Here is a 22302-nt window from a genome sequence, read left to right on the forward strand (position 1 = left end):
TAAATGCATCTCAACAGAATTATTTAATACAAAATTTCTTTCCTAAATTTTTCAGTTCAAGAATACAAAGTTAAAAATGGATAACACGTATCCCAGCAGACACTGATCGTTCAATTCAGTGTTATTTCTTCTATACCTGATTCATCAGCTTTAAAGACTTGGAGAAGGCAATGGGGTGACTGCACAGGGCTTCTGAGAGGTAAAAATGCTTTAAAAGAGATTATCACCCATGCACAGAAGAGGTCATAAGACACATCTACTTTGTAATTAAATTGTTCTGTATTACATCAGTCCTTTCATAAATGCATTTTATAATGTAAGTACTACTAAAAAGCAGACACAGATTGCTTGAAACTACTGCCTTTTTTTAACACCTACTGAACTCACAGCATTGAAAAAAAATAAAGAAAAAAGTAAACGGTCAACATGCTTGACTCCTTCAATAAGCAGGTGATCTCTCCATCAGGCTGCACTGATTGCATATAGTTTATGCCCCTGTTAACAGATTGGTCTCTGAAAGGAAAAGGAAGGCAGGCCAAACAAACGCTACCACTCACAGACATAGCAGATCTGGAAAGAAATAAATTCTCTTTAGTGAGCAGTACACTGCTGGGCACTTACCTTGCTGCTTCTTCTATCAGCATTAAACAATCCCAAAAGTCTTGCCTTTTCTTTCTCTATTGCATCACTGCTTACTGAAGCCTTTCGATTTGGTTCTGAAACAATTTTAATGGAACAGCTGTTACATTTTTGAAATAAAGATTCACAAGATGAGTACTTTAAAGTGGGTTAGTGCTGGATTTTTATCAATCAAAGATGTTATGGACTGGGTTATCTAAGTAACAGCCAGATCCTACACTTACTTTGTCATCAAACTTTCATGTGTTCTGAGTATATTCCAAAATCTAATGGAATAATTTAATATAGTGCACGAGATTTTCAATCACAATCCAGTAACCCTAATCAAAAGGCAAAATATGAGCAAATTGCTTATGACTTCAGAAATGCTTGTTAGATACATCCCTTAAATCTCATAGAGTACCATAATACTAAAAAACCCCAAACACCTTAAAAAAGATATACTGGTGAGTATCTTTAACTATTCATAGGTCTGACCTAATATTGTGAACTTAAACAAGAGATTCTAAATGTGTGATTTGGATAAAGCTCTTCCCCCTGTTTTCAAGGGGAAGGAAAAAGACCCTCCTCTTGGAAACAGGGCACTCTTTAAAATGTGAATTAGCTGGTTGTGGTCATCTTTCTTATCTTGATGCCTTTACTTCAGGTGGGAAAAGAGGGGAGTTTATAGGTATTTCAGGCTATAAGAACTCATATGTGTCTCTTGAATGTGCTTAAGAAATTGTATGAGTTCTCATACCATTTAGTATCCCTACAGTTTCCCCCTTCAGTTTCTCATCCACAAGCTGGATGAACAAAATGAGACACTCATGCATTACAGGAAACAACATTGCCCATTTAACACACAGATAATGAAGCGCTCCCACTTTTTAAAATGGCCTCTGCATAATGTTATAAATATTTCCTCCTGATTCCAAGCACATTGGATTATTCCACTAGCATTCAAAAAGTTTAATTCACAGGGGAAAAAAACACTTTCTCTTGTAAATATTTGCTTAATAACAATTAAAACTCAAATTCAAAATTACTTACTTGTTGACACAAAATAAAGTTTTACTTCACCCCAAAAACCTCATCCCAGAACTCTTGTAAACTTATTTGCATAAAATACAAAGTGATTTTCACACAGATCACTTTTGCATATAAACAATCTCATGTGTCAGAAGGTGTTAAACATATACAATGAACACAAAGGACAACAGGGAGAAACTATCCTTAAGAAAGGCTGCAACTGCACTGCAAAGAAATACAGTAGTGAATGAATGCTTTTCTTAAATACTAGGCACTACGTACGCTGATCTCTTGCTTGGGGCTGGGCTGCAACTAGATATGGATTATGATTCCTTTTCTTGCATAGTCTTCAACTACAAACAATGCTAACATAGCAGCTGATCACCAACACTGTCATTGAACATTGTGTAACACCAATAAACTAGGATTTAAGTAATGCATATAATTTCAAAATAATTAGTCTTTATTAATCTGTGTTACTTTTTCCTTAAATAAATATGAAGTATATATTTCATCTAGTGATGAAATGATCTCCACGTAAGACGAAGCCACAGCAAGTAAAAATGAACGGCTGGGGGAATAGTGCTGCCATTAGTGAAGCCAAGAGGCCATGAGCTAAGATTTGCTCGATGGCTGCCACCTACTGTAGGTGGACTTTCTTTATAAAAATTTAAATAAGTTATCCAGTTTTACTTTGGTTGTGTTGTGTCTACTAGTAATGCAAAGAAGTAAAGCTCATTAGAAATCGACCATACCTTTCTTGAGGATAATTAATTTAAGCAATGTATTAAAACAGACTCCATAGGGAAAAGGACATACTAAATACACACATTTTCTATTTGACTGGAAGCAGAAGCACTAACATAATCTAATCCAACCCCAAGTACTGTAACAATTCAGAAGTCAGTATCAGTTCAGTTACCCAATGTGTATGTATACATTTGATATTAAAGTGCTTTGCTGCATGTATATTGAAAACAGTGGAAGATCTCACAGACATCAAAGTTTTCTGCCTTTGCTACAAAATAAATTTTGAACCCAAGAGACCTCGGAAATGTTAGGAACTGTGAAATTTACTTAATATTGATTGAGGTAAACTGAACAGGCTTGGACTCTACAGAGATACACCACACCACAAAACAGTTAAAGAGCAGAATTTATTACTTGCTGGTGTTTTAATGGCTATTGCTGAAGAGACAGAATGTATTTGTTCTTAGCAGAAGCACAAGACATGTAAGCAACACTTTGAAAAGACAAAACAGATAAAAATAGCTTGTTTCTCTATGGCATTTCACTCAACACTCTTAAAGATCTACCTACCAAACCCACATTACACATAGACTGAAGTGAAAGGGTTAAAGACAGAGTGAAGCTTCCCCGCAGCAGCATTGTACAGTACCTCTATAGTTCAGAGAAGGTTCAGACTGAGTTTTTGATGGAGGAACTGGAAAAGTCAGGCAATGAAAGGATAAGAGAAAACACATTAAAGTTCTAATATTGCCCTGTAAAGCACAATATTCATTAATTAGTCCTAGGACCTCTTTTCCTAAGCATTACAGAAAAAAAATGTTGACCAACAACACACATGCAGAGCTGCTACTGAAGCAGTTTAGCTGCATTTGTATTAATTCCTGATTCAGTCATGAAGCTGCTTCAACTGCTAAATAGAATTAAGTAAGCAGGTGGCAGCAGAGCTTTTCTTTTAATAATCCTTCAGCTCTTGGTGTTTTCTGTTTCAGGCAAGGGAAGAGTGTGGAGTTTTTCTAGAATCTGCTCTTACAAGCACAGCCTATGGCTTTCAGCACCTGTGAGACCTAACTTGTTAGTGAGAATGTGTTTTAAAAATCTATTTTCTGTTAAGGAAATAGGCTAGATACCCACTCAATGCACAAGTCACAGACCAACTGCTACTGAAACCAGTGGGTTTATTCCTCTTGGATATTACAAATGAGAACATTGCAGAAGAAATTTGCTGAAATAAAGAAAAAATTCTTGTAAATTTTACATGCATTTACTGTTTTTGTCAGACAAAGTGGTGGTAAGAGGAAAGCACAAAAGATTGAGTTATACTCAGGATCAGGGGGGTTTTATCATAATGAAAGGAGAGGAATACCGAAAGGTTAAAAAAGAATAGAATATAAAAAAGAAAAGCTGATGTAGAGAGCAGCACATTATGATGTGTAGATCTTTGTGGGTTCTTTCAACTCAATATATTCTGTGATTCTGTGATAATTTGCTACTATAATCCCAGCCCTGTAGTAAAGTCTTGGTTCTGACTGTATAGGCTACAACCAAATTTGAGGACCAATACTGTACCAGCATACATACCACCATTTTCATTTGAAAGGAAAGACTTTACTGAAGGCCTATGATAATTACTCTCTAAGTTGTCCCTGAAGTATGTTGAATGAATCCTGTTGAATATACTCCACATTCAATATGTTGCTCCAAAATAGTTAGCTTAATTACAGTAAACATGTCTTGAAAAAAACAAATATGCAATTGAGTTATGACATGCTGTCAGCCTCTTTTGGGAACATCCCAGCAATTCAAAAGAAAAGGAGATATTTAGTTTACTTAGAAGTCTAAACTCACTGAAACTTGACCTGCACAGAGGTAGAACTGCCACTTATCAAAGAGTTGGAAAGAAGAGACAGAATGTCAACATAAATAAATAATTTTATAAATAAAAAATAAGCCTACAGCTCAGCACCTACAAGAATGACATTATCTAAACAATAAATAAGGACATATACTGTGCTGGAAGTGGTAGCAATTGAGAAAAACTGCAGGAGACAATTTTAATGAATATCACTATCTGACCTCAAAGGAAGTAGTGCTTCCTTTTTTTTTATTTATTATGTGTATTTTTTATTTATTATTTATTATGTGTATTTTTAAAGCAGGTATATTTTAAAGTATATCACAGAATTATGTTATTTGAATACATAGTCAGGCTGATAAAACTCAACTCCCAGAAGCTACTATTATAATTTTGTCTATGAGAACAGAAAGTGAGGATAGGTAAACACGAGAACAAAATTTTAAATACAAATACCTCTTAGCTCCTCTTCACTAAACCATCAGTAACTGTGCTCTTTGGAGAAAGTGTCTCTGATCCTGTCCAGTCTGTTTCTCATAAGCCCTGGTCTGTCGCCTCTGCCTCTCAGCTTTCACAGATGCCATGACTATGGCATGTCTCTTCTTTCCTTCTCTCCAGCCCACAGCACAGGTAGGTGACAGAGACTGCCTGGATGAGGCCCCTTGTATTACGTGCACCTCTACCAACAGCAGCTCTGGGACACAGCAAAGCTCCTCCTTTTGCCCTGCCCTAGGCCAGCCTGCACCCTGCCAAAGTCCAGCCCAGCCTGGCGCAAGGCCCAAGAGCATCCAAGGACGGCTGGGCACATTGCTGACCTGGCTGCTGCTCTGGGCACAGCACACTGAACAAACCTGTGCTGCTCTCCGGTCTGAGATCTCACTCTGCTGTTTCAGCTGGACCCAAAAAGAATGGCAGCATGAATGCTTTTAATTGCCCACAATATAGTTGTCACATCACAACCCTGCAGTGACTGCTCAGTCTTGGCTCACCTTTTTTTCTGTCCCAGGCATACAGCTCCTTTATCCCTAGCTCCTCCAAGGACTTGGTAAGCTCCAGCTCTTCCCCAGTTATGCCGTCCCGCAGAAGAACAATGTGCTCTTGACTGACTTCACACTTCTCACAAATAGCTGGGATGATGTTGTGGAGAGGCACCTCTGGACTAACTCGAACCACAGCCTTCTGTGTCTTCAGGTAGTTCACTACCAGCCTCACAGATTTCTGCAGAAGCAAACACAAACTCTCAGTCCCCCTTCTGTGGTGGATAGACCATCCCACAATGAGAAAAGCACTGGGGATTTCCATGTTGTCTTGACTATTCCTAGGCAAACTTACCCCACATTGCAAAAAGTAATATTTTAAAGAATAAAATCTCAGACCTCGCTTTCCACTAACGAGACATTCACAAGAACACGCGAAGAAGGAAAAGGAGTCAGAGGCATTCATAATGTAAAGGTTTACAAGTCTCACTCTGAAATGTGAGAGAGTATAATTAGATATAGTTATTAGAATAATAAAAAATTTTAGCAAACATTTGGAAAATGACTACTTCTTAATCTTCACTGTATTGTGAAATACATTTATTAATGATCAGCCTTCTCCCATATCTTCAATGAAGATGGTGCACAAAATATCACCAAAATACTATCTCCACAAAACCCCACTCTCATTTCAGCCATTACTGCAATTTTCAATTGCCCTAATCTTCAGATTTTCATCTATCCAACCACATGCAACATACCATTTTGTTTAAATGTCTAGACTAGCCTCTACTAATCTACGTGCAAAACATTATTAGTTAAGCTAGTAAAGCAGGTTATAATCAATCCCAAGTCTTTCCCATCTGGTTTAAAGATGGAAAGATTGGAAGAACTGAAATCATAGGAATGGAATGATGTTTCAAGGCATCATTTTAGCCCTCTAGAGTACTGACCTCAGGGACCCTTGGCAGAGGGCGCTTTGCCTTCTCTTCTGGAATCTTCTCTTTCAGAAGTACTGTCTGTACATCCAGTGCTCCTATCAAAGTGTTTGGCTTGTAGCTCAGAACTTGTTGAGTTCCTGAAGACTTCAGTTCAAGACTATGTTGAGATGGATTTAAGTGATACTGGCTGCATAAATCAACCAATACATCCATCACAGCTTTACTACAAGGAAGAAGAATTCAGTGTTAGCATGAGGAAAAAACATTGCTAGAAAATTTACCTCAGTTTTAAGATGGGGGGATAAAAGACAACACAAGCTGTGGATGCGCCACTAGTTTACCATCTTTGGGAGGGAACAGTGCTAGTACTTTGAAATGTTAAACAGATCAGATAAAATGATAGGAATTAAATATATTCACACTTCAGTGTCTGTTTATGAGCTCACAACTATTCAGTATCAAGCAGACAGCAGTGCCAATCATAGCACTAACAAACATCAGCCAAGAGCAGAAAAAGCATCTTATTTACTTCCAGACCACAGATGACAGAATATTCTGAGTTGGAAGTGACTCTCAAGGATCCAACAAGTCCAATGCTTAAGTGAATGGTCCATATGGGGACTGAACCCACAACCTTGGTGTTATTAGCACCATGCTCTGACTGGTGGTCATAATGTACTAAATCGATACATTAAATGCTCCAGTTCAAATTCTGTTTATTAATGTGAAGACAAGATATGAGTAAATTATGAACTCACAGTCTGGTAAACTCCACCTAGATTTGAACAATCATGTAATCTAAAATGGAGTACTTAAATCTGGAACCAATGGTAGATAGGGCTCATTTTTCCAGTTTACAGCTTTGAGCTCTCCACATCCATTTGACACCAGCAATTACAAGAGATCCTGACCATATTTATTTTGGTGAAGATATTAACCCTGTACAAAACCATTTTGAGTGTCCCCATTATCAGCAAGTCTTACTGCAGTATGATTCTTAAAACATAAGGTTTCAAAAGAGACAGCAACGGTCCCTCTCTTTTCGTGCCTCTGCACAGAAGTACTCCATTCTGTGTCAAGAACTCAATATTCACTGGAGCTTGATACTGCCTAATACAGCAGATATGAATTGTGCTCCCCCACACTCCAGAAATTATCTACAGTGGTAATGAAGGATTATTTTATTTTCCCACCTTCTCCTCAAAAATTCTGTAAAGGATCAGAGAAAACAGGTTTATAAAAATGGGTAATTTTTCTAAAATGTTTTGGTTTCATAAACCAGTCTGTCACCAGTAAAACAACGTAAGCTAAAGAAAAACTTACCAGCTGTAGCTGGAACCTGTACTGTACAGTGGGATATCTAACTTCTAGCAGAAGTAAGAAAATTAACGCACAGACAGCAAATATGCCAAAAGAACTGGCACTTCTTTTAATGTTTTAATTAGGAAAATTGATACAAATTCAAAATTCAAGCAAATTCAAAAAAAAAAAAAATAAAATCTTCCACAGGTTATTAGCCATCACCATTACATCTGTAGCTCAAGAATTACCCTTAAGCTGCAAGCTGTTGGCATCTGGGAAACTACTGTGTGGAGGGCCAACAATCTTCTTTCTATAGGTATGTTGTTGGCCTACAGCTGCTCAAGAAGTTGGTGAAGAACCCCGGTGGGCTAATGGCAAAGACAACAAAAATGGAAAACTAGACCAATTCCTTATTACCTGGTAGGTCACAGCTCTTCTCATGAAAGAGAAGAGGAAGGACCTTCTTTACAGTAACCTTTATCAAATTTAACTGAGTTACACAGTGTGAGCTGGAAAAGTGGCAAGCATGGAAAATTTAAATAACATGACCTCATTGAAAAAGGAAGAACTCAGATGATGATGACTGAAGATCAAATAAGGAAAACAGATGTCATTAATATGTATACAACACTTCAGAACAGAGTGCATTGTGGCAACTGCTAACATAGCACAAATACAAATGTGTAGCATCCAAATCAAAACTGTATCAGCTCATTTCATGATGACTCATTCTGACACTGTCTCCAAGTTGAAAATATCTGTTTCACAACCATGTTCAATTCATATGCTACAGACCAACAGACATTTACACGTACTAAGTCCAAACTACAGGAGATTCCCACCTACTCCAGTATTTACATGAATACTCATTAAGCTGTGCAGTGCACACGTTTTTGAAGTGCTTATCAGTTCTTCTGATACAGATCTCAACTTGTCTGTTTACAAACATATTTCTTTTAAACTAAAATTTGCATGTGTTTGCTATCCCTCAGCATTCTTACTATTGTTTCAGAGAAAACTAAATAATCTGGCAGAATCATAATACATGGTGTCCTATGTGCTTGACATTTATATTTAAAGTGGAACAGTAATATATTTCTGTAGTGCATAATACTGTGACAATTCATTCAAATTTGGACAGTTATCTTGCCTCTTGAAGAAGTATTTGTAAAGAGAAGACAGTTCATCAAAATAACAATTTATGATTCCACACATACACCACTGAAATTATAAAATATAGTCAGAGCAACAGTACCACAACTATAACAAAATCAAAATCCACACCAGGCATCAGAGATAAGTTACAGACAATTATACAACTTGAACAAATTTGTCTGGACAATGGACAATCCAAAAATCCAGCCAAATCCGAGGTTTCACCTTATTGCTGATTACAAACAGGCATGCATTAAATATAACACTTAAGGAAGCCTGCAACATCCCAACCTGTGCCACGCTGCTCAGAATACACAATTGTTCCATGAAAAGCATCCCCAGCCTTCATCTGTACCATTTGAAAGTACAGCTGAATCTTTTGAAAAAGCTTCAAAGCAAATTGTATGCTCTTTAAAAAAATGTAAATTCAGGGAAAAATTTTCACAAAACTTCTGAAGTGTAAAAAAAAAAAACAAAAAACCCGAAAAAAATCTTGTATTTCAATCAATAGAAGAGAGCTGGGAAACCCTTGTAGTGAAGTTATTCTTATATCAGATTTCCATGGCACCAACTTGAAAAAATTTCTTTCCAAACCATAATACAGTACAGCTTCATTTTAAATGGCAGTTTTATTTCAAGTAACTCCATGTATATTCTACACAGAGAAGAGAGTCGCTAAACAGCAAGAGAATAGTAATCTACTAATCTAGACCAACTTTTATTTCTAACCTTGGGCTGAATATGGCTCTTGGAAGACGCAAAGTGTCAATCCTTCCTTTGCTTCCATCTTGTTCCACACAGATCTCCACTGTCTATTAACCTGCTTGGACATCTGGTAGAAAACACACTCTGTTTTGAAATTCAAGCAGGTCTTAAATCTAAAGCTGAAATGAAGTTAAATATGTCCTGCCTTTCTAACTACTCAATTAAGAAACACCTTACTTTTTCATTTTAGTATGATATTGCTGAAATTTTTGGTGGAGTGACCAAACACTACATAATAGACACCAAAGGTTAATGACTGACAAGCAAATACTAGAGCACAGAAACAAAATTGGAAAGAGAAGACAATTTAAGACTCAGACAAGAAGGTCCATATGACTATTCTTAGCAAAGGAGAGCACTTTAGCTCTGTTTTGATATTTTATTACTAAGCCATTTGACATTTAATGCCAATTCTGGACAGTAAAGAATAAGTACTTTGTCTGCAATACCTATCAGGCTGAAGTTCTGATCCAGTTTGACCAGACTGCTTGTTTCCTGCTGTTCTCCAGTAAAATGCAGCAGGGGCCTATGGTTTTTAGGAAGTATAAAACAACTGAGATGTTTTGGGTGTGGTTTTGCTTAACAGCCTTGGATCACACAGAGAAAACCATTTTAAAATCCATTTTAAAGGACTTCTAAAAATAAATGTGCACGGTAAAAATTGTATTCTATCAAACAAAACAAAGTTTTTTTTAATCTTCTACTTTCATACTACAAATGCCTTCCAGTACCTAAACAGGCCTAGAAGAAAGCTGGAGAGGGACTTGTCATAAGAGCATGTGGTGATAGAACAAGGGGTAATAGTTCCAAACTGAGAGTAGGCTTAGATTAGCTATTAAGAAGAAATTCTTCACTGTGAGAGTGGTGAAGCACAGGAACTGGTCCAGAGAAGCTGCAGATGCCCCATCCCTGGAAGCATGAGAGACCAGGTTGGATGGGGCTCTGAGCAAGTCCTTGGTGCATGGCAGGGGGAGTCTTTCTAACCCAAAGTATTCTGTGATTCCATAACTTAAAGAACAAATTGAAAAATAATCTTAAACTGGAAGACAGAATCTTCTTTATTTAGGTCAATGTCAAATAAACATTAAAAATCTACATTAGAGTATTATGTTTGTTTTCCAGTCAATTGCTATAGGGGTGGATGACCCAAAGGCTCTAATTCTTTCACTATTTGCATTTAAACTAGAAAATAACATTAGTCTTTATTTTTGCATGCTTCAAAGTACAGCAGGCACTTCATGAAAAGATTACAACTTTTTCTACACAAAAAAAATGTACACACTAAGTAGCAAGCTGTATCCAAAAAAGTTCAGGAGATGTGATAAATAAGACACTTATGTTTTCTATTTCTTTTCTTAGCTCGCTCCTGTACATTTGGCTCTTATTTTCCACAACTGAGTAAGTCCACAGAAGGACCATCAAGATGACACATGAGACAGAGGACTGTGCTTTTTGAGCCTTAGAACAAGAAGGGTGAAGAGAGATCTTGGTATTGTCTGTGATTATGAACTGTAGGGTTACAGAGACAGACTCTTCTTGACAGTGAACAGCAAGAGGACAAGTGGCAAGAGACAAGTGCTGAATAGGAAATTCCATTTAGGTACAAGTAAACATATCATCTCCATAGAGATGGTTCCAGCCCTGGAAAAGAGGTGCAGAGAAACCTTTTCCCTGAAGGTATTCAAACTTGCCTAGAGACTGTGTGTTCCTTCCAACAAATTCTAGTACAACTTTTTTTTTCCCCTTAGCCTATACTGAACTGCTGTAGTATTGACCTGACTCTTATTCAGTATTTAATTAAACTAATTTTCAATCCTTTAGCCATGTGCCCTGTTTATCTTCTTCTGACAACACCTCTTTAATATTTTACCAACCTGGGCTGATTTCACACCTTCAATCTTTCCTGAGACACTGTTCTGTATGTTAAGCTATAAGCCCACACCAAAGAGTATATTACTGAGAATATGTGAAAATATTCTTTCTGAATATTCTGGCATTACCCTGTACTGAACTCTGTCCTCTAATATTTGCAGAATCAGACTACAGCTTTGGCTAGTTTATTACTACATCTAGTGTCCTGCTCTATGTGCATCAGATGTATGAGAGTATTTGTGTAACATGTAAGATAACAGCAGGAGCAACAACGGTCCAGTTTACTTTTCTGCATATTGGTCATCCAAGTGTTGACAGCTCCAAAACAAACCTCACTTAATTTCAAACATCCCCATTTTTCTACAGTGCATTCAAATACTACTGAGTTCCAAGTTGCTGTGTTAATGTCTGTATCTGTGTTAATCAGTAAGTCCTCCTCAGCGTCACCAAGTGTGAACAGAGACAGATGCGTGATCCCTTTACTTACAGGTTACCCACTGAAAGTATTACCTCTGAGAATCATGAACAGAAAACTCATAACTTGGGAGCTTTTCCATTTGTTTTCCATCTAAATGTCTACCCACCATCACCTCTCTCAGACCTATTAACCGTTTGTGTGGATGTGCTACAGATCTACAAGCATGAAATGTGTAAGTGGCCAATGTTACCATTTCAGTGGCCAAACCTATCATTTCAGCACATCACTTAGTGCTCACACACAAGTACAAACACAGAATAGAGTTTCCCTCCTTTTCAAGGGGAAGTAGGCTAACAGTTTTTCATGAATACTTCTATATGTTTTACAGCAGAGTTGCCAGGGATCAATTCTTTCAAAAAGAAAACTTTGTTAATGCTACTCTACCACTGTACACACTCCTTAATGACCCATCTTTGTACTAAAATCTGTGCTACACATTTTCAAATTCTCAAACAAATTGTGTGTTACAAGATGGCAATAAACTGTTAGCTTGAGTTAACTTTTATAAATAAAACAATTTCAAGGTCCCAGATTCCAATAAAATATCTTTAAACAGTACAAACTTTTTTTTCTTAAAGTGTCTTCAAGAAAATTTAATGAGAACTTTCTGCCCACTTGCTGATATTTGCAGGAACTTTTTACATAGAGAACAAAGTTAAATTACAACATGTTTCTTTGCCTACATACAATGAACAAATTGAAATATGTAATTTTTACTTTTAGTTCACTTATAATAATCTTAAGTGATACTAATTATCTACAGTATTTATATTTTCAAATATAATCTAGTGTACTTCATTGTTCTGTGAACTGCTTTCCTGAAATTACAGAATCATTTTTTCATTATGAATATGCCCAGGGCAAAGATTTGCAAATTTTTTTTGAAACAGAGAAGTTATTTCCCCAGGGTAGCCAAAAGGAGATTTTGCAGAATACAGTTTTAATGATGGCAACAAAAATAATGAAGATTTATACCAGTATAAACAGCAGCAGATTTTTCTGAAATGACCTTCCATGATATCATCACAGATAAAAAGAGTGAGCAGGGAAAGTAATTCATTACCTGCACTGGCTCTTATGCTTGCCTCAAACTAAAAAAAAAAAAAAAAAAACCAAAAAAAAAAAAAAAAAAAAAAAAACCACAAAAAAAAACCCCCACAAAAATCCACCACATTTTTAAAAATCCAGTAACTTCATCATTTAATGTTTACCCTGAGTACAATTGTATTCCATAGCTGTTTAGATCCCAATATCAAAACAATGCAAAATGTTGAAAAAACCTGGGCTTTCCTACAAGCCTGGAGACTTAGGACAGTTCACCCCCTAAAAGTTTCAGATAATCTTGACTTTATTTTTCACTATTCCACATACCTAAAAGGAAAACCAGGGCTAACATACAGAAAATTGCATCTTCCACTCATTAGAAAGAACAGCAGCACACACGAGGTCTGTTCACAGACTGATTGCACTGTAAGACAGTGCTTATTACAGAATATTCTTTTCTCATTTCATAGATTGTTAGGATGATTAGTTCCCCTTTCTCAGTTTCTATCATCTTCCACTTCCCACAGCTGGCTCTCAGTGTCACTAACTTCTCCACTCCAAGTCTTCAAGACAGCACTGAGGGGAGAACAGCCACTGCCTAGGTTAGGCCCCAGTGATGTGCAGATTAGCACATTAACACAAGTAGAAATTTAATTGCCACCTAAATCAGAGGCCTACACCTGTCATGCAGATCCTGGAGAGAAATGAGCACCTTCACAGAAAACAAAGAGAACATTTTGGTTGCTTGGAATGCTTAATGAAGATGATCTAAATAACCTCACAGAAATGCATGAAGTTTCATATTTGCCATTTTTTTCAGGTTTTTGTCTAAAGACTCTAAGACACAAAACATTCAGCCTCAGTGTATGGGATACATAATGATAAACACCTGTCTGAGACACAGAATATTTACTATACAGGGACTTTCTACTTGTTCTTTGCTCCTGTAGCTTTTACGTTCTTCAAAAAGTCACATTAAAATACCACTCTTATAGTGCTCTTGGACTGCTTGCTTTGGCGGGAAAAAAAATTTTCTAACCTTATGGCAAGTATCTGTCTCAAGACTAAATGCTGCATGAATATTAACCTCCCAGGTGGCTTGCATTTGCCAATGAAATGCCACCCTTCTTTGGGATCCAATGGCCAGCGAGTTTCATGTTCTGTTCCACTTACCAGACCTGCTCTCTGCTTTCTCTGATTAAGTCCAAATCTCCCTATAAAAATTCTATCACTACACATCTTATCTGAGAGCTCTAATAAGTACTGCTTTCCTTTCAAACCTTTCACATCACTCTGGCTTTGAGGTGGACACCCACAAGATGCACTTGTCTCCCAAGAGTGGATAAGTGAATGTTAGTTTCCATGAGAAAAGTAGGGGGAAGAAAGAAGTCCCAGACACCAAACACCAGTTTACACAGCCTCCTCAGCCATCAAAATGGGCTATGAGGGAAACAGTCAACACAGACTAATATACAAGACCAGAAAGGAGTTCTGCTAGAATGCAGACTAACTACTGAAAAAAATAATTGTAAAATAAACACAGAATCTGATTTATCAACAGGCACCTACACGTCACAGTTGAGACAGCTGCAATACATAGAGTATCACCACCCAATATTAGAAAGCATCAGCCCATACAGAGCAACATCCCTTCAGAAAGCTTCAAGCAGCTGCCCCTTATTGCTCTTCAGTCCAACCTTTTATACCCTTCCTCTTACATGTCTTACACCCTCTGCTCCCTTTGGTGATTGGTCAGCATTCAGCACTCCATATCTCACCGCCTTCAATGCTGGTCACCTGTCCTGCACAGCTGTAGCCCACTGGGGATGAGGCACCCCCGCAGTCCCACTCCCAGTTACCCCAAACGGTGTGCCTACACCTATGTGCCTTTTGAATATGGTGTTACACTTTCTACAGTTTCTTGACTACTCCTGACCTCAATGCTGTTTGCTATGGTTTCATCATAGTATTGTTTATATTTTTGAAACTTTTCTGTATTATTTCCTAAAGTAATGTCTCCCTCTTTCAAAACAATTTACACAGAAAGAATGAGGATAAAGAAGAGCTACCACAGTGAAGAGAATTATCTCAAAATTACCTTTCCAATACAATTTGCTCTTGATTGTACCCAGTAAAGTAACATGGAAAATCCCTGTCTCTTTCCATGGGGAAAAAAAAATACGCTTTTATATATAAAGGGTTTCCTAAATATGAGCAGAGGCTTTGCTGTCTACACAACTGCACTCTAATTGTGAAGGCGGGATCTCTGAATGTGATGAATCATCCATCTTCTAAGCCTGCTTCCTGGCATGCCTCCAGGCACTCATACTGTCAGGACTGTTTGCCAGCAGCACCTACTTCCACTGCAGCGAGCCCACTCTGGATTATAAGATGTGATATAACCTAAGCGCAGTGACACTACATGAAAGGGATAGATCCATACATGTGCTGATCCATGGGGAAAACAGTGACACAAGAGCTGCTATATCCTTCTTGACCCAGAAGAAAGGGTCCTTTATACTTGGCTCTCAGGACTCTGGTGCAAAAGCTGCTTAAAATGCAGACAGAGAAGCCCCATAAACTCAGAATGACAGCATCACCAAGCATCCCATGGGGAAAAAAAGGTTTCAAAAAGTGGGAGCTAATCAAAGCCTTACCTTCCTTGCACTGTGCACTTCTGCTCTACCCCACTGGGTAAAATGACTGTGAAGTCCACCAGTCTGTTTATCATGTTCTCCTTCATGCTCACAAGGTTCTGATCAGAAATTACAGCTGTCTCTGAAGGTGACTTGGCCTCACTGTGAAGTCTACTTGCTGCAGAAGGTTGATTTGGTGGAGGGGGAGCACGAGCTTTCATTCTTTTCCTTGAGAAAGAAAGGCAAGAAGAAAATTAATAATTTCTTCCAAGAAAATCCAAACACGTTACTAAGAAATATGTTATTTTGGCTATAATCTCAGACTGTTTTAAAGAAGTTCCTTTAACAAAAGTTATTTTTTTCTTCATCATTAACCTTTTCAATGGAGTCGCACTTTTATTTTTACCTCCTCTCTAAAAATACGCTAATTTTTTAATGGTGCACTCACTCCTACTGTTTGCTTTCCATGCCCCAGGGGATGAATCAGTTCCATAATTAGGATATGATATAATCGTTTTTCTGTCGAGTATGAAGCATACTCCTATGAAGTGAGAAACAGAAATGCTGGGTCCAGTCCAGACCTGACTCAAGAAAGAGTTGTATTTACGTACATGAATGTTTCCTCCAAGTCAGAATGGCAGCAGTGGAAGCAGGGTGAGGTTTCATTCAGCTATATTTGGGTTCCTCAGTATTACTCTACTTGAAACATTGTCTCTTCCTCTGCTCTAAGTTAGTAGTAATAAATCTGGCTCATGGTACTTCATAGGGAAGCACCATGAAAAGGTCAACTGTGAATGATATCATTTCTTACCATGCAACACCAACACTACAGCTCTTTGAAAAGCACCCTGAAAGGAACTCATTCTTCAGTAGCAGGCTATGCACCATGTGTGATATACAGAAAAGCTGCATCAGCTTGCACCAAACAAGAAGCATACTTCACAGAGATATAAACCCACCACTGGCAAGCTGCCAGACAGATAAGCAACATATGTGTGCTGTTAAACTTCTGAATAGCTGGCCTCATACCAAACACATGTCTAAGAGGATTAACTCGGATGATTAATACTCCAGTGACCTCTTCTGACTAGATTTAAGCTTAGTTTAAGTCAGATTTTAGTGTAACAGATGGAAAAAGCAGTAAAATATTTATTCAGAAATTACCGTAGAGGCCTACAGCCTGTATTTTCTTAATCTGCCTGTTTTCAGAGTGCAGGAAGAGATTATGATTCTTCACACAATTTTCGCCTTGCAAACAACATGAACTGAGGTCCAGAAAGGAAGAGTACAGAAAAAGCACTCTAACCCTTAAAAGCCGGAAAAGCTTAGTGGTCAAATCAGCCAAGGACAAAACTGTGTTTAGGAGGAAAAAAAAAAACCCTGAACTGAAATACCAAATCAAACTCTTCTTTAATAAGAGATAACCTCTATTCTCACAGATAAAAAGGCTAAACAGAGTTTGGATTATCACTGTAAGCTCCTGGCAGAAGAAAAAAGTAATAGCTTTATCACATTAACAAAAATATCCAAACCAAACCAACTCAACAACAAAAAAAAAAAAAAGTGTTCAGAGGCAATTCAAACCCTCCATACTTTGTAATCAGTATTTGCATTTGACCAATAATCTCTGTCACATGTCTCAACTTGCAAAAATTCTTTACACTTCCTTGAAAATGCTCATTTCAGTGAGACCTTAGCAAGGCGGTGTTAAATTAGCAGTGATGAAGATAATGCCTTTCCTTCCCTGTGTGTATAACAAATAGCATTCTCTACAGATATGCAGGGCCAGGTATTGCCTTATTTACTAGTATAGAGAAATTTCTCTTTTATCAGAAATTTCCTTGAACATTCAGTTTTTATCCTATATACACTGAGTGAGGTATGAAGTCATCAGTCACTAACTGGCAGCTCCTATGCTCCTCCACAACGAGGTGATGATAAGTTCAGAGCATTAACAAGTAAGTAACTACCTTGACTCTCCATGAACTAAACTCTTAATTTATTTGTCTATTGCAGAAAAAAAAAGAAATTTGGATTCATCTTCTCAGATCGCTTTGTATTTAGCTACAGTTGTTATTCATAAGCAGGTGGTGAGAGACATGGGAATTTTACATACATTCAGATTCATGGCAACACAGCCTTACAATCATGCAGTTTAAGAACTTCACATCAATTTACAAATCATGTAATTCTTGCCCTTCATAATATCAACTACATCAACAGAAGTATCTATAGAGCTACTATAAATGATAAGTTGTTTATTAAAAGAAGCTTTTATTTTTTGTTTCTGCAGCTTGTTCTATAATGTGGGAGCTCATTCCAACACATTGCATCTGACAAAGTACCAAAGAGGGTAGAAAGAAAAGAAGCAGGCAAGTGTTCTGAGCCTGGCAGAACTAGTTGCAATTATGCTTTAGCTTATAAATTACAGATCTCACAATGAAAAAAGGTAGAAGAAATAAAGCAATGGTAATAAAATAACCATGAAACTGAAATAGCTGAAGCCATAGACACTTGAAACTTCAGGGAAGAAATGAAGAAAGAGTTTTGAAGTTAGTGAAGGAGCTGGAATTAAATTGGGACTATACTACACAAGGTGTCTGTCTGTTCCCTGGTGATAACATAAACCTGCCTGAGGTTTTCCATGGGAACAGACAAACAAGGTCAGACACCTTAATGAGAGTATGATTTTTATCTTTTTAATACATTTTAAAAAACTTTTTAAGTACTTGTCAGCCAATTCTGCAGTTGCAGACCTTGTATAAAACTCCTTGAGGCCAGGGGTGAGAGGGGGGCAGTGTGCACAGTGTGTCAGCAAATCGGGCATCACATAAACAAAAGCATCAGCCATACATTGACCAGTGATGTTCACTTTAACTCCATATAACATCTAACAATGAGTATTCTTTTTGACATTATGCAGACAGGGCCTTTTAGATACTACAATCCTCCTTTTCTTTTGTGCAGAAAGGACAGGGCAGGTCTGTTTCCTTCAGAGACATCAGAGAAAGGAAAAGGGAAAACATTCCCACTGCAGTCTCTCTAACCTAGCAACAGTTCAGGTGACCTCATATGAACTTTTCCACAATAGTGACTTATACATATTTTCACTGTGACTACTTGAAATTCCTGTTTTTCAACATTTTCCAAATGACAGATCTCAAACTATTTCAGTAAAAGCAGATCCCTCTGCAGTTCACATTTGTGGAGTGATATGTCACACAGATTTGCGTTTTATAGCCAACTTTCTGAAACATCTCTGTAGTAGAATGTAGCTCTATGAATCGCAGACTGAAAGCCACAGATTTAGCTCTACCTTAGATCTGACATGAGCAGCTGCTTTTTCTGACAGGCTCCAGCAACTGCAGTCAGAAGGTGCCTAGTAGCCTGTTAATACTACTGAATGTGAGTGAGAAAAAGAATTAATCTTTCTTTGTCAGAGCAACAATGGTTATAGAGGACAATACAAATCACTCTGCAATAAAAGCCTTATTGTTACCCCACTAAAATAAAGCACAAAGAAAGTGAGTGATTTAAAAGCATGGGAAGCAAGGGTACTTTCCATGCTATAACCACAACATACTATAAAAAAGTTGCATACCATTCTTCAGTGTGAGATAAATTCAGCCTAAATTTAGTTCAACAGCTATCTTCTGTCCACAAACATCTTTCACTGTACTCACTACTGAGATACCTGTTAAGACCCTGTACCAGGTCCTAGTCTGCAGGAGAAGTTACAAGTGGGAACACTTCAGATCTATGATCAGGTTTAATTCATGGTTACACAAATGCTTCCATCCAGTCCTTGAGACAGAGACAGTGAAAACAAGCAGCTGATTCTAATACACAAATGTACAGTGGCTTTTACTGAGGCTTGGACTATTTATTCTTACTTAACTGTAAATGGAAAAAAATACATATAATCATGAAATAACTGGACAGAATATATAAATCAACTACCAGCACTGTTCTCAGTAAAAGCACCAGGTTTCTCAAGATGGAAAAGGAAAAACAAGGAAACTGACCTGTTATGGTCGCAGCTACTACTGACTAATAAGATCAATGTTTCTGTAGTTCAGCACAGAAGAAACGCAAGAGAAATGAAAAGAAGTTTCATCAGATTATGAACTTCAAGACAAGGTAACACAAGCCCTTTGGACCTACAACTTATTAATATATAACTACCAAGTAACAGGATGTAACCTTGACTTTACAATCCTATCCCAGAAAAATGTGATCTATCTTTTGAGCAGCAGTGGTCCTGGGACTTCCACGCCCAGGGCAAAGCTATGCAGAGATTGCCTTTCTTCAGATAAGGTCTAACACACACACACACACAAAAAAAAAAAAAAACAACAACCAACCAACCAACCAACCAAAAAAAAACCAAAAAAAAACCCAAAAAAAACCAAAAACAAAACAAAACAAAAACACACACACAAAAAACCCCCCCCAAAAAAAACCCAAAAAACCTGAAAGTGAAACAGTGAAATGCTACCCATTTCTACCATTCCCAAAACAAAACAAAACCTTATCATAGCAGAACTATGGGAAACATTCATTTTTTATGTCATGACCAACTAGCACAGTCTGGTCAAGTCAATTTGCAGTCTGTCAAAAGGCTCAAACAGGTGCAAAGGGTTTTTATGTGACAGTTATGTATACCTCATCTCATAATCAGGAGAAACAAACTCAGCATGGAAGTGCTCAGTGATGAGAAAATACAGACACAGCATCTCTTGGGTGAAAACCAGGAAACATGGGAATAAATGTTCTTGATTTTCAAGTGATTGGACTCCTACAGTCTTTTGAGGGGAAATCTGTGTACATAGGCAAGAAAAAAATACAGATGAGTACGTTCACTTGCTCCCTTTCCCCTGGCAACTTGCACAGAAAAGTCAGAAGCCTGGCCCTGAGGCACACACCTCATACTCCACCAAGATGCAGCAGGTAGAAGTCATTCATGCTCAGTGATCTAACTTGTGAAGGAGATATCTTTCAGAGAACATTATTTTTTCATTCTTTGTTTGTTGCTTATGGCAAAGCAAAGAAAACACAGATCACTGGCTAGGAAAGGGACAACCACTTTATCAGAATAAACAGCAAGCTAAGTTTCCTCTTTGTAAGTAAAATTATTTCAGCTTCTGATGCAGCAGCTCAGAAAAATTGTAACGTACACAACACAAATGTAAAGGAAATACAAACAGATCAGCAGCAAGATAGACACCTCAAGAATTCTGAAAATGGAAACCAAAAGTCAAACAAATCTCAGAGAGATTGAGAACAGACACCAGGAGAGCATGATAATGTCTGTAACTACTAAAGAGGCACAAATTCATCTAGACACCCTTACAGCGTAATGTAGAACTCCATTCCACTTTGCCATCTATAACATTTAAATTAACAAATTAAATTAAAAACAAACAAACAAAAAAAACCCAAAAAAACCCAAAGAACCTTCTCAAGTTTATTTTGTCTATCACAGGCTAAATATATCAATTCATTACAATTATGTGCAACACAGATAATTTAAACATTTAAATGTCTCATACAGGTTACAGGTCTATAATGTCTTACTATTGAAAGTAACTTGTTTCTAATATTGTTTTAAAATATTTTGATAAAATTAATTATATTACACTTTCTAAAGAGCTGAAATCTTCAGCAGACTCTAAGATGGAATGAATTAGATTACTAGTGGATATGGCTCAGGCAACAATTGGGACTCTCTACTTAATTTTTTAAAATAAGTTGCTGCTTTGTTTTAGCAGTTTTTAGTCTGAATTCCATGGCTAATATAGTATGTAATTATTTCATGCTTTTCTCTTTTCAAACATTTATTGGAATTTCATATTACTTGTAAAAGACCATTCCATTTTTAAAGTAGGATCACACTGACAGGCACAATGAAAATTATTTCCTTGTGGGCATGATAAAGTCACCCAAAATAGACAAGAAAAAATAATTTGTTTCTGGCAAAGAAATGAAAGTAATTTAATTATATTTTTGATCTTCCATTTGATTCTACTGATGAGAAACCCTACAGCTTTATGTATTTTAAAAATAAAGTTTCTATGCCAGAAGAAAAGAAAAAGAAATAAAGACCAGAAGCAAATAGAATGAGCACATCTGTAGAAGAGGAAGCAGGGATGGAAGTATACAATCATGGTTGCCCAAGGGTGAAGTTAAAGCAAAATAAACAGAAGTCAAGGTGAGATGATACAGTTTAATGGAAGTAGTTCCTAATACTATCTCTCTAATTTCAAACTTTTCACCAATTTAATCAATCAATAATTTAAAACGTTGGGCTGCAGTATCTCGGTCTTGGATGTGCTAGTGAATAACTGTTATAAAATTTGCTACCAGAGGCATCTCCCCATATATGACCCATTTCCTGAGAGGCTGAAATCTGTCCCAACACACAGCAGAGACCTAGACACTCTGGTCCTTGTGAAACATTGCAGAGCTGCCAAAGAGGTGGAAACAGGCTTCTGCCCAGCCAGAACTCAGACTCCTGCACTGACACAAAGTAGCTGAACTACTGAGGGCTCACTCTCTGACAGGAAGGCTAAATGATCTGTTAGCCTGTGGCTGGTGTCCTCAAATAATAATGTTTTTATATATCACCCACACTTTTGCTTAAGAATCATAGTGTACTATCTTCCAACAGAAGCCTAATTCTCCTTCCAGTCACTAAGGCATTCCCTCAAGATCTGGGACAGAGCACCTGACATACCAATTTCACAACAGATTCATTTTTAGGGCCAGAAGAAGCCAGAAGCACTCTAACCTGACCTCCTGTAGTGCATGGGCCATGCAGTGCTCCCCACTACTACTTCAGAAAGACCTTTTCAGAGTGAAAGCAGGAAGGGACCTGTAC

General features: G+C 37.4%; 1 protein-coding gene across 2 annotated transcripts in view; it reads right to left on the reverse strand.

The window, feature by feature from the left end:
• Window positions 1-22302, reverse strand: part of COBL (cordon-bleu WH2 repeat protein) — a 155914-nt gene that overhangs the window by 98443 nt on the left and 35169 nt on the right. The window contains exons 2-6 of one of the 2 annotated variants that reach the window (XM_053991363.1): window positions 15444-15650; window positions 6183-6393; window positions 5242-5470; window positions 3050-3094; window positions 622-716 (exon numbers count right to left, since the gene is read on the reverse strand). In XM_053991363.1, coding sequence (XP_053847338.1) covers window positions 622-716; window positions 3050-3094; window positions 5242-5470; window positions 6183-6393; window positions 15444-15650 — 787 coding nt within the window. The remainder of the gene's footprint in view (window positions 1-621; window positions 717-3049; window positions 3095-5241; window positions 5471-6182; window positions 6394-15443; window positions 15651-22302) is intronic. The other variant, XM_053991372.1, reaches the window with a different exon arrangement.

The sequence above is a fragment of the Vidua macroura genome, chromosome 1 (genome assembly GCF_024509145.1).
Source record: "Vidua macroura isolate BioBank_ID:100142 chromosome 1, ASM2450914v1, whole genome shotgun sequence".
Taxonomy (NCBI): domain Eukaryota; kingdom Metazoa; phylum Chordata; class Aves; order Passeriformes; family Viduidae; genus Vidua; species Vidua macroura.